This window comes from Salvelinus sp. IW2-2015, unplaced genomic scaffold (genome assembly GCF_002910315.2).
Source record: "Salvelinus sp. IW2-2015 unplaced genomic scaffold, ASM291031v2 Un_scaffold19, whole genome shotgun sequence".
Lineage (NCBI taxonomy): Eukaryota > Metazoa > Chordata > Actinopteri > Salmoniformes > Salmonidae > Salvelinus > Salvelinus sp. IW2-2015.
Genome location: NW_019942505.1, coordinates 797,912 through 811,144, shown reverse-complemented (window position 1 = coordinate 811,144; position 13,233 = coordinate 797,912). Strand labels below are relative to the sequence as shown.

Genomic DNA, 13,233 nt, shown 5'->3' with positions numbered 1-13,233 from the left:
CATCATCTGCACATTATCACTCCAGTGTGAATTTGCTAAATTGTAATTACTTCGCTACTATTGGCCTATTTATTGCCTTACCTCCTTACTCCATTTGCACACACTGTATATAGATTTTTCTATTGTGTTATTGACTGTATGTTTGTTTATCCCATGTGTAACTCTGTTGTTTGTCGCACTGCTTTGTTTTATCTTGGCCAGGTCGCAGTTGTAAATGAGAACTTCTCAACTGGCCTACCTGGTTAAATAAAAATTAAATAAAAAACAAGGGGTACTTCAGGGGTACTCCGGGCAGAGCAAAATTCAGTTGGTGGTACAGTAACCGAAAAAGGTTGGGAACCACTGCAATRGATGACATGACTTTCAACAAAAATTGCAGRCAAGGTCTTTCGCTTTGTTCTCTTGTACAGGGTGTCAGTCTATTATGCACACACTTGGACTAAGGGGATGTTACCTATAGAAATTGTATTTTCATTCTATAAGGAGAATAGACCGGGTATASAGTTTACCCCTTTTGTGTCTTCTGTTATCCTCCCACTCTTCATAAGTCTTTGTAGACTTGGAATCAATTAAMGTAATATCTTTATTGCTCGCCAGCGACTGCAAATCCTCCCACTCCTGCTCATCCTCTGCTCCTTTCTCATCTTTCCTGTCAGAGTCTTCCTCACTATATCCTTCTCCAGCGGGCCTCTCGTTGTCTTTGGACTCAGTGAGAGAACTTTCTTCAGGATATATCCCATCTAATACTGCCTTGTCATTTTTAGTCTGAGCCAATGTATAGTYGTCTTCACAGTAGTTCACATCAGTGCGGTCTTTGCTCTCCAATTCAACAGGAGGATGATCTTCACAATATGCCATATTAGAGAGGCTTTGACTTTCTTCCAACTTCGTCCTCAAACCGGTGTCCTCACAGCTCTGTAGATCAGTGGTATCCTCCTTACCGTCACCATCAAAATTGGCGAGCGACTGGTCATCCTCATCGCCATATCGCATCTCAGAAAGGCCCTGGCTTTCTCTGTCAAACTCAGCTATGGTACTGTCGTCTCTATAGTCTTCTCCCTCCGGGTCATCATTAGCTGAAGAGTCCGGCCTGTAGGTGCCATAACCAGATGTCAGTAAGCTCAGCGCCGGGCTCCCATCACGAGTGCTGTAACCCTCCTCGTCAATCTTTTCCTTTTCACCCTGCTTAGCCCTTTCTCCTCTACACTCCTCCTGTTCGGTTTCCTTTGGACGCTCCGTGACAGGTGGCTTTGCGACAGGTGGCTCCTCTTGTGTGTGTTCAGTGGTTCTGTTGGGCTCTGTATCTTCCTGCTTGTATTGCTCAACCTTCTCCTCCTCCTCCTCCCCCTCTCCGTCGGACCAGAAAGTGGAGTTTAGGGAGCTATTCCCGTCCTCACTCTCTTCATCCCACTGACTGTCGTACATTTTATACATGGTAGYGAAGGGTAAGAAGTCTCCTTATGCTGCTCCTGTGGGGAGTGTGTGGTGATCTGCAGAGGCAGATGGCTAAGGAGTAGTGCTAAGAGGATTATACCCTGTGGTCTCAATGTTGCTCTATACTGCCACCTGTTGAAGGCTGGTCGCCAGAGGAACTGCAACTCCACAATGCTGTGTGATGTATTCCTTCTCAACAGCTTGTCCAAAAAGTCCATGGGTAGTCTAGCACTAAGCTTTGTTTGTCAATATCAACAGTACATTTCCAATAGTGCCTAACGAACMTATTCACAGTTGAATAGCTTGCGACATTTGTTTCCAAAACAGACGCGTCAAACATTTCCAAACCAACAATCACAAAAGATAGGCTTAGCTTGCACGTTAAACCAGTATTGTACTCATGGTCTCTTTTGTCAGCAGAGCTGCTTTGCTCCAGGTGTCTTGATTAATCCATAACGTGTGGAACTTTTTACTTAAATGTAGTGGCTTTCAAATAGCCATGGGAACACCAGTTGAAAGATTTGAGACRCAAATCCATAGAAAGTCAAGAATCCAAATRCTTGATGAATAAAACTTTAAATGTTTTATATGTAGAATCCAAAATGATAAGTGCAAGGTAAACAAAGGTTCCAAYATTCAATTTAAATTAAAAGATCAAGGTAAGACGTATGTGGGTCCCAGTAACCCAAACTTTTGCCAAGACTAGCAGGCCCTACTTCTCGTCTCAAAATACCCAATTAACATATCTGTGCGGGCCCGCCCATACTTTAATTCTGGCTAGAGGGTGTAATTGACCTATTCTCATTCAAATCATAAGACCACATAACCAAATTAATATACACACACCTTATATAGAAATTAAATGAAGTTATTCTAAATGGAACAATATGACCTAATAAACAAATATTTGCATAACCAAAGAAATAGAAACTGGCTCCAACAACAGGCATCTGAAAACTAAATACAATTATATACCCTGTAGTTTGGATCCTGGGTGCTGATTGGCTGAAACAGCATTTCAGCCATGTGTATATCAGACAATATACTTGTTTACTGTTCTATTTATGTTGGTAACCAATTTATAATAGCAATAATATACCTTGGGGGTTTGTGGTATATGGCCAATACACCATGGCTAAGGGCTGTATCCAGGCACTCCACGTCGTGYSTAAGAGCAGCCTTTAGTCATGGTATATTTAAGCAATAAGGAGTTGTGGCCAATATACCACCCATAAGGGTTGTTCTTAGGCACGACAAGAACCGGTTTCCAACATAAATAKAACAGTAAACAAGTAGTTGTGTCATACCCGTGGTATATTTAAGCARTAAGGCCYRAGGAGGTGTGGAATATGGCCAATACACCACTGCTAAGTGCTGTTCTTAGGCACAACGCAACATGCCTGGACACAGCCTGTRAGCATGGTATATTGGCYATATATCACAAATCCCAGAGGTGCCTTACTGCTACTATAAAATGGTTACCAACAKAATTAGAGCAGTAAAAATAATTGTTTTGTCATACCCGTGGTATAAGGTCTGATAGAACACAGCTTCAGCAAATCAGCAKTCAGGGCTTGAACCACSCAGTTTATAATGTATGATATAAACTCAGCAAAAAAAGAAACSTCCTCTCACTGTCAACTGCGTTTATTTTCAGCAAACTTAACTTAATGTGTAAATATTTGTATGAACATAAGATTCAACTGAGACATTAGCTGAACAAGTTCCACAGACATGTGACTAACAGAAATTTAATAATATGTCCTTGAACAAAGGGGGCGGAGGTCAAAATCAAAAGTAAGTCAGTATCTGGTATGGCCACCAGCTGCATTAAGTACTGCAGTGCATCTCCTCCTYATGGACTGCACCAAATTTGCCATATCTTGCCATGAGATGTTACCCCACTCTKCCACCAAGGCACCTGCAAGTTCCCGGACATTTCTGGGGGGAATGGCCCAAACCCTCACCCTCCGATCCAACAGGTTCCAGACGTGCTCAATGGGATTGAGATCCGGGCTCTTCGCTGGCCATGGAAACGAATTCCGTCTGGCAGGAAATCACGCACAGAACAAGCAGTAGGCTGGTGGCATTGTCGCAGCTGGAGGGTCATGTCAGGATGAGCTTGCAGGAATGTGACCACAGAGGGAGGAGGATGTCTTCCCTGTAACACACAGCGTTGAGATTGCTGCAATGACAACAAGCTCAGTCCAATGATGCTGGTGACCACCGCCCCAGACCATGACGGACCCTCCACCTCCAAACGATCCGCTATTTCTTTGACGATAAACGCGAATCGACCATCACCCCTGGTGAGACAAAACCGCGACTCGTCAGTGAGAGCACTTTTTGCCAGTCCTGTCTAGTCCAGCGACGGTCGGTTTTGTGCCCATAGGCGACGTTGTTGCGGTGATATTGGTGAGACTGCCTTACAACAGGCCACAAGCCCTCAGTCCAGCCTCTCTCAGCCTATTGACAGTCCTGAGCACTGATGGAAATGGTGCGTTCCTGGTGTACTCAGGACAGTTGTTGTTGCCATCCTGTACCTGTCCCGCAGGTGTGATGTTCGGATGTACCGATCCTGTCAGTTTGTTACACGTGGTCGCCACTGCGAGGACGATCAGCTGTCCGTCCTGTAGCAACTGTCTTAGGCGTCTCACAGTACGGACATTGCAATTTATTGCCTGGCCACATCTGCAGTCCTCATGCTCCTTGCAGCATGCTAAGGCACGTTCACGCAGATAGCAGTAGGACCCTGGGCATCTTTCTTTGGTGTGTTTCAGAGTCAGTAGAAAGGCCTCTTTAGTGTCCTAAGTTCATAACTGTGACCTTAATGCCTTACTGTCTGTAAGCTGTTATTGTCTTAACGACCGTTCCACAGGTCATGTTCTATTTTGTTATGTTCATTGAACAAGCATGGGAAACATGTTTAAACCATTACAATGAAATCTGTGAAGTTATTTGGATTCTTACGAATTATCTTTGAAAGACAGGGTCCTGTTTCTTTTTGGATGACATGGCTAGAAGCGTTTCAGCCAATCAGTACCAGGACCCAACTGCCCAGTGTATAATGGCCAACTCCACACCCGGCCTTATTTAAAATAGTACTACCTACTTTTGCATAAATAATATCTGCATAACATTAAATTACCTGAATCTTACTAGTGTTGATTCATCGAGACGTGAACTTGGCCTATGTTTCCTTTAGGAAGAAACAAAGGAGTTGATTCAAGTAATCCTCAATACAACGTGATCATTAGTCTTTACAAAGCACACACGTGATCATTATAATCTTTACAAAGCACGCGGTCATTGCAGCCTTTCAAAAGCTGCACACGTGACATTATAGTCTTACAAACCACAACGTGATCATGTATCTTACAAAGCCTACACACTGTATATAAGCTTTACAAAGCACACACATGATCAATGTATCTTAAAAGCCAACACAACTATATTCTACAAGCCCACACTGATCATTGTATCTTTACAAAGCCACACACGATCAATATAGTCTTACAAAGCCGCACCATTGGATCATCCAGCTCTTACTCAAACGCCACACGTATCATTATACTTACAAAGCCAACACTATATATAGTCTTTACAAAGCCACACACGTGATCATTATAGTCTTTACAAAGCCACACACGTGATCATTGTAGTCTTTACAAAGCCACACACGTCATCATTGTAGTCTTTACAAAGCCACACACGTCATCATTGTAGTCTTTACAAAGCCGCACGCACACGTGATCATTGTAGTCTTTACAAAGCTGCACACGTGATCATTGTAGTCTTTACAAAGCCACACACGTCATCATTGTAGTCTTTACAAAGCCACACACGTGATCATTATAGTCTTTACAAAGCCGCCTGATGTAAACTTACCGCACCTAAGGACTTTCCTCTTGATAAAGGGTCTCCCATGCGCTCCTGTGTCTCGGTCTGGTGTGGATGACTGACTGACAGAGAACGATAACTGCTGGAGGTCAGTTAGGYCTGGATCCACTTCCAGCCTATTAGGGGCTGTTGAGGGGCGCTGGTACTTGGGGGCAACAGAGTGCTGAGTGTAGGAGTCATACTCCTGTCTGGCACCATAGTTACTGTTGTCTCTGCTGTATGTGGAGGTTAGCACCTGGGTGGAGCACAGAACAAAGTAACATGCCATTCTAATATTTGTTTTAATTTTTATAAATACAATACAGCTAGCTTATCTGCTGGATGAAGRGGGACTGAATGATTTGGGACAAGAATATGTACCCGTCTTTCATGGTGTGATGGACCATCCTGGGCAAACACATTTCTGAAGGCTGCAGTGTTATCCTGTACTGTTAGGGGGGAAAAGAAGGGGGAAAAACAAGGAAATTCAATCGAGACTCAAGAGGAACCTCACTGCTCATCAAATGGTACAACCAACACTTACTGACCAGGGCYCAGTTTCCCAAAAGCATCTTAARGCTAAGTTCAYCRTTAAAACCATAGGAACCATGGGATCCCATGGCTCTAAGAGGAACTTAGCCTTAAGATGCTTTTGGGAAACCGGGCCCARTTATATTTGATTATGTAGTGGACATGAGAACACGTACAGTGATCTTACCTTTAACCTTGGTGACTGCAGGAGGACTTTTGAAGATGGTGCTTTGAGATCTTGTCGAGTTCAATTCACTGGAYGAGTGGCTCTTAGATTTTTCATGTCGGATCAGTTCAYCTAGATCTATATACACRCACRYACACACACACACACAMACAAAGTTGCTTCTCCACCAATCTGACAGCTAACTTGCAGAGTGAAAGTCACAAGACATCCCAGTTATTTCAGATTTAGTCAGCATTTGGTCATCAAAATGTAGACCTATATTCGCTAATTTTATCAACCCACCTCTTTTGAATTCACGTAGTCTGTGTTTTGGTATTTTGTTGTAACCAAGTGCCTCCAATTGTTGTTGAATTTCATCTTCCGAGAAATCCAAGTTTTCCATTTCCTGAAAAAKAATTGTCCCTTAAATGTAATATAAGCAAAAGTAAGCAGTTGGAMAGTTAGATGGATTGCTAGATAACGTTACTGCTAGATAGATAACTACGTGATCAATTATGGATAGCAGAGAATAATGATGGAAGCGATTGACTAAAATCAGCAACAAGTTGTTAGCTACCATCAGGCTAGACAACCACCAACCAAACTCTAGCTACAATCAATCAAACGTTCATGATYTCTTCCTTATCTAGCTAGCCCAAATCAACCAAAAKGACGCATGCTTCTAATKTTGTATGCAATCTAGCAGCTRACGTTAGCTTCAAATACATGTTAAATGAGCCAATGGCCAGCTAACGTTAACTAGCTAARTTATAATATAACTAGCTAGCTAACTTAGCAGGATAACAAAGACAGCARTTCAACACAACAGGCCATTTTGCCAATGCTAACATTGATTGATAAAATGTGTTTTACCTATACAGTGTAAGCTTCTTAGTATAAATGCGTAACGTTAGCCACGTCTGTTTTGCAACACAAGTAACGTTATTGAACTGGRAAAAAAGTATTGAACTGAACCAGCTAGCTAGTTACTGCTTGTATTTTCARTACCAAGACAACAACACAGCCGTTGTTCGAAAAAAACAACGTGCTTTAAAAACGACGCCCTTTCTGAATTTTCTTCGGTGGATTTGACTTGGCCCAGAAATATCGCCGCCTTGTGCAAGGAAGACCGTGRGGATACCCTGGCAATGCAGTCAGTGCCTATGATGATGCAGTGCCTATGAAGATGATGCCATTACAAGATTTTGTCTGACATGTTTGTGTGCTCGCCAGTTTGCAGTCCTTAGTCATCCCTATGGAAAAATGAATGGGGAAAGAATAGGGTTTTGGAAAAAACGCCCAAAATRAATTCAGAAGTTAACACAGGATTTTTTWATTTAATATTTTTTTTATTTCACCTTTATTTAACCAGGTAAGCTAGTTGAGAACAAGTTCTCATTTACAACTGCGACCTGGCCAAGATAAAGMAAAGCAGTGCGACAGAAACAACAACACAGAGGTACACATGGAATAAACAAGCTGATTAGGAGCTCTAATACATTTTGTTCTATGAGATAATAGCATGACCATTCTTTTTTCTTTTTTTTACATTATTGCATAAATTATTCAAAATTCACAAAAAGTGATGGTCGTTTATGAAGATRATCTCATAGAACAAAACGTATAAACTTTCTTATACCTGTTTATCACAGACCTTATTTTAGGCGTTTATCCAAAAACCCTACAAAAACGCCATTMATTTTCCTCACGAACCATGGCGGAGTTAGTACATTCATAAAATACGCCATTTATATACTGTATTTCTCTCTTTGAGATAGCTATATAAAAATAAGCATTAAAGCAAGTCAATCAAAATCGACAATTTAATCAGTGGGGATATGTGTTTTTTGAATAATAGATCTCACTCACGTTTATCTATTGTAGGCCGACGCCTACGTGATGTTCCCACAATGTCCAAAATCAAATCAGGCTGACAGATTTAAATTMATTTTGCTCTCTCGTTTACAAACTCTATGTTGAAGAAATATTGCATTGATGATTGCAACAGCAACATAATTTATGCTGTATGTTATACCTGTGCAGAAGTAGTCTAGGTTTTGTCCTATGCTATTTGGGAAAAGGTTGGATTTGTTTTTTTGTTTTTTTACAATTTGTAATAAACTGTTAGAATACAAGCGTTTAGTTCACAACCTACAWGTCAGCGAAAGTTGCAGGTATTTATACATATTGAAAGAACATTCCAAATCCCACCACTGTCTCAGAGAAACCCTCCCCTTGCGCGCACCTTCCATCTCTCCTCCAACCACTTACCAGYTCTTCAGTCCATCATGAATAAACATGAATTTTAATAGTACATGGTACCTTTCAGTCTACTGTGAGGTTCAGTTGGGGAATATTGACAGGTGGTCCGTAAATCCCAACTAATCCGGTAAAAGGGACGTTTTGCGTCTTCTGTGTCTTTGGGAAGACCATGGCTCGCGCCAGGATATATCGGGAGTTATTGCTSGTGATTTTATTGCAAATCGTCCTTATTTGCTCCGCTCAGGTAAGTCACAAATTACTGTTATTTTCTTCTCCAATGGTTCACACCGAGTTGTTTGYCAGCCACAATGTATAACTGGTTTGTATAACAGGCATGTATGACTGCTTTTCTTGAGATTATATTGTCCTGTGTTATTGGGATAGAATTTCCCATGGATGGGATAGGCTGGGATGGGATGCTCAGACTCCCAAATGTTTTCAAACACATCTTCTATGCATTTACAGATTCGTTGAACCATATAGTTTACAAATACATTAGACCTACCATAATATGCCTATTGATTAGTGGACTATTTCTTTCTTTTGTAAATAGCTGCATGATTTAGAGGTGTGTGTGTAGGGCAAATAACATAACATGTGCTGACATATGGATCCAATCTCAACAAAGATATTCTCAACATATGTCATTACMTAGAGTGGTCCCTTGTATAGTGGATAAAGGCTTGTGGTTTTMTTTTCTTGACCTTTCTGCCCACAAAACGACTAATTTCACACAATGGAGCTCTTTGTGTGTGGTGACCAAAGCACTGCCATCAGCCATGATTTGGAGATACATTTCAGTAGAGGCTCTWTAAATGATTTTGTGTATTTATCTACAGAGGGGCTCTGTCGGTCCCAGAGGCCCCGCAGGACCCCCTGGTATAGCAGGCGTGCCTGGAGTCGACGGCATTGATGTGAGATATCTTTTGATTTCATATTTTATTGTTTATTTGTGTCATTTCAGGCTTCAGACGTATCTGTTGTACAGCACCTCACCTGGTACAGACCAACATTAATTGTGTTATTCTGTCATTTTCAACCTTTAGTGGAGTTTTACATGGTTATTAAATAAACATTCCCTTTTTCTATTTAATTTCAGGGAGACAGAGGGGACGATAACTTCATAGAAGGCGGCCCTGTGAGTGGACTATCATTTCCTTTGCCATAACCTACCAATAAATGGTTAATACATTTTAGCATGGTATTGAAATGGTCACTCTGTTCCCAGGGTCCTGATGGGGAAGACGGCAAACCAGGAACTCCCGGAACAGCCGGCCTACCAGGGGCAGACGTAAGTTACACAGAATACACACATTTACAACCAGTTTATTATTCATACTCCCCAAGCAGGAAACCGTAGTACAAAATCAGATAACAGACTCCACTGAGTCTATTGAACATCTGTAACTTCTGAAACTYAAGGGGCTGAAAATCTGTGGTACTACTGCTGTGTGAGTCATTTATATTGGCTCCTGAGCAAAAGKTTTGGAGGGGGGGGTCAGTGGGATACATCAACCTGGGTATTTAGGGGAGAGAGGAGAATGCTTCAAATAGCTTCCTGACTGAAACAGAGAAACAGAGGTCTTTTTGTGTGAGTCGGGGGGTGCAGGGGATTCGGCCGCCCAGTGATGGCTGACAGGAAAGAACTGTATGCTGGGAAAGGTGGAACAGAAGGACAACAGTGTGTGTGCTGTCCATTTGGGCGATAATGCTGAATACAGAATGGCTTATCAGATGAACTGCTGACTGCTGTGTGTCTGGCAGAGTTGGTAGTGTCCAGGTGTGTTGAGGTATGCACWAGTTTTGGCTGGGTAGCTCCCTGTTTTGTTTAGTGAATAGTGATCCTATTTTTAGGAACAGCAAATACCTTGATAACACTGACTTCAAGTAGTCAACTATCATCCATTTTTTCTGTTTCTCTGTCCATAACTGGAGTCCTGATTTGAATGATTCCGGATTTCTGTTGTTTGTTGCCTGCCAAAGCTATTGACTAGTTCGAGAGTAGTAGTAGTTCCTTGATGTTGAGAGGATAGTTCAGAGCGTCTTCTCTTTTCAATCCATTGATTCAAGCTTGGCGGAGGACTAGTTAGACTAATTAAATTACCTATGGTTTATGTAGGTGGTGGAAGAGGGGAGGGGCTAAACAGTGTGAGAGAAGACACACCCATTTTAGTCTTATAATTGCTAAATTACTGTACAGGAAACATGTAATCCATGAAATGTCAATGATGAAAATATGCAATGGTTTAGTTAGTACATTGTTTAGTTAGAGCATTGATCACATACTGTGTAATATATTATCGTCAAGATACAAAGGTGGAATATAAGAGCTGTCTCAATTGAGATGCCTTTCATAATTTGTCGAAATCTTGTTTCTAGATTATAGATTTGGATTACAAACCTTCCTTTGTGTTTATCAAACACAAATTTCATTAAGGAAATCAGATTTACAGTAATATTGCCTTGAAGTAAGGAAACCCTGTTACTAATGGTGATCTCAGAGAGTACTGTGTCAGCAACTCAGTGTTGGAACAGTTCTATTTCAAATCAATTCATTTCAGGAATGGAGGAATGGATGGATTGCCTATTGTTTCTAATGAATATTTTCACAATCATGTCCTTTTATAATTTCCCAGGAGTCCCATTGAATACTTGTAAAGATTAAAATATAAAATATCACACTAAGAATGGGTAACAGAGCGTGAAATTAGTTCTTTAACTGGAGGGCATAAGACACGTATTGAAGTTTTATATTGTTTACTCATGGACATTCATATTCCTGTGTGGTTGATATAAGCTTTGTATTCTCTATAGGGTGCCACTGGACCTGTTGGAGATCTCGGCCCAGATGGGCCTCYTGGACCAAAAGTAMGTTTTCTTTATTTGAAATCAAATGTATCCATAACCTTCCTATCTGTCTAATATCWATATTGCTGAAATATAATGCATATACACTCTCAGTACTCAGTGTGTGGAGRCTGGTCWGAAGAGTATGAATGAGAAAATATCAGTATGCTCCAAAGCAATGAAAGGTTGAGATTGTTTYGCTGCCATGTTATTGTCATCACCAACCATCTTGTGTGCTTCTCTATCAGGGTGAATCCGGAGAGGCTGGGGAAGTCGGGGAGATTGTAAGTAAGCATGGTTAACTAAATGTATTAATATAATGTACGTATAATAGGGATSTAGTAGGGGTATTGTCCGTTATGACATAGCCTATGGCAATCATGCAGAAATGACCAAACATCATCTGGAAAGGGATCGTCCTCACTTGTTTCAATGGATTATTACATTAACATAAGGATGGGACCATCCCCTCCAAGGACTTGTCTTACCCATCCACTGAAATGACTGGAAATCTGGAATAGGCTCCTCCCTTTCAAGGACCATGTAACGAAAGGACACACCCATAAAATTGTCTAATGCTTCGTTCATAATCAAGTGGGAAGGTGGTAATTACCAGTTGTGGATTTATAAATACGAGTTGAGTKCATTCACGTTTTGGGAAATACCATCAAACATGGGGCTCATTAGAAGGCTTGTGATTGTTTTGCTCTTTTTTGCCCATAACAAGTATATCAAGAGCTGCGTTCACTTTCTAAATTAAAAGGAAGATGAACAGAATACATTTTCTATCAACAATGTGTATTTTTTCTTACCATAAACAACAACTGCTGAAGATGCCACCATGCTTGCTGTCTTTTTTCTTGACAAATGACAGCAGAGAGGTGCAAGTGACAAACTCGGAGCACGGGGATGATAGATGAGTTTCCCACTAGTAATTACCGGTGGATTTTTCACAGTTTTATCCTGGTATTTACGGAATTATGAGATGTTGTGAACTCGGCATAACACACCTTTCTAAGTATTGTACACAGACACCCATTGGTTGACCTGAAATCATATATGACATAAATACGCCCACCTAGGATATGACACTTATAAGGATACAATATCTATTTAAGGGTATGACATACTGTAAGGACTGATTTATTGAAACTGCATTGTTTAAAATTGTACATTTAATTACTGTACCCTTGTTACTGCATTGATTAACTTGTTTATACAGAAAAATGCAACTTTACCTACATTTTACACCTTCAAGCCTCTCCATGAATGGGGGTAGAAGCTGTTAAGAAGACTTTTTGACCTAGACTTGGCGCTCCGGTATCGCTTCCTCTGCTACAACACAGCAAGCGGTACCGGAGCTCCAAGTCTAGGTCAAAAAGGCTTCTTAACAGCTTCTACCCCCAAGCCATAAGACTCTTGAACAGCTAATCAAATGGCTACCCGGACTATTTGCACTGTCCCCATCCCACCCCCCATTTTTACGCTGCTGCTACTCTCTGTTTAATATCTATGCATAGTCACTTTACCTCTATCGACATGTACATATTACCTCAATTACCTCAACTAACCGGTGCCCCCGCACATTGACTCTGTACTGGAACCCCCTGTATATAGCCTCGCTACTGTTATTTTATTGTTGCTCCTTCATTATTTGTTATATTTTTATTTTATAATTTTTTTCTTAAAACTGCATTGTTGGTCAAGGGCTTGTAAGTAAGCATTTCAATCTAAGGTTTACACCTGTTGTATTCGGCGCAAAATTTGATTTGATTTGAATTCTCTTTTGTCTACCACAGGGCGAGGGACCTGATGGGACTGATGTGAGTACTTTACCATTTTCCCCACACCTGAATAAGGAATAATGTATTTAAATACAAGAGAATTCAGTACATTAGCACTGTGTCATGTCCTTTTTGTTTCACTGACAGGGAGCAGCTGGTGSACAAGGGTTGGTGGGCGAGCTTGGCAAAGTCGGAACMCCGGTGAGTACTGCCTTTTTAACATTTAGAAAATGATGGCTAGGTACACAGGGCTTCCAACTGTTCCAATATCTTATTATATTGCAGTTAATACGGAGATATTGACTTCTACTTGTTAAATTATTGCATTCA

At 41.0% G+C, this 13,233-nt stretch overlaps 2 protein-coding genes across 2 annotated transcripts in view; one reads left to right on the top strand and one right to left on the bottom strand.

Moving 5' to 3' along the window:
* The window catches only part of LOC112067766 (HYLS1 centriolar and ciliogenesis associated), an 11,857-nt gene extending 4,778 nt beyond the window's left edge, over positions 1-7,079 (bottom strand). The window contains exons 1-6 of the mRNA XM_070437979.1: positions 6,884-7,079; positions 6,314-6,416; positions 6,032-6,148; positions 5,695-5,762; positions 5,280-5,569; positions 510-1,414 (exon numbers count right to left, since the gene is read on the bottom strand). Coding sequence (XP_070294080.1) covers positions 510-1,414; positions 5,280-5,569; positions 5,695-5,762; positions 6,032-6,148; positions 6,314-6,413 — 1,480 coding nt within the window. The 5' untranslated portion in view covers positions 6,414-6,416; positions 6,884-7,079. The remainder of the gene's footprint in view (positions 1-509; positions 1,415-5,279; positions 5,570-5,694; positions 5,763-6,031; positions 6,149-6,313; positions 6,417-6,883) is intronic.
* A 1,169-nt stretch (positions 7,080-8,248) lies between these two features.
* Positions 8,249-13,233, top strand: part of LOC112067980 (collagen alpha-1(IX) chain-like) — a 13,865-nt gene continuing 8,880 nt past the window's right edge. Inside the window, exons 1-8 of the mRNA XM_024134954.2 lie at positions 8,249-8,516; positions 9,112-9,186; positions 9,372-9,410; positions 9,501-9,563; positions 11,087-11,140; positions 11,368-11,403; positions 12,919-12,942; positions 13,051-13,104. Of these exons, the coding sequence (XP_023990722.1) occupies positions 8,442-8,516; positions 9,112-9,186; positions 9,372-9,410; positions 9,501-9,563; positions 11,087-11,140; positions 11,368-11,403; positions 12,919-12,942; positions 13,051-13,104 (420 nt within the window). The 5' untranslated portion in view covers positions 8,249-8,441. The remainder of the gene's footprint in view (positions 8,517-9,111; positions 9,187-9,371; positions 9,411-9,500; positions 9,564-11,086; positions 11,141-11,367; positions 11,404-12,918; positions 12,943-13,050; positions 13,105-13,233) is intronic.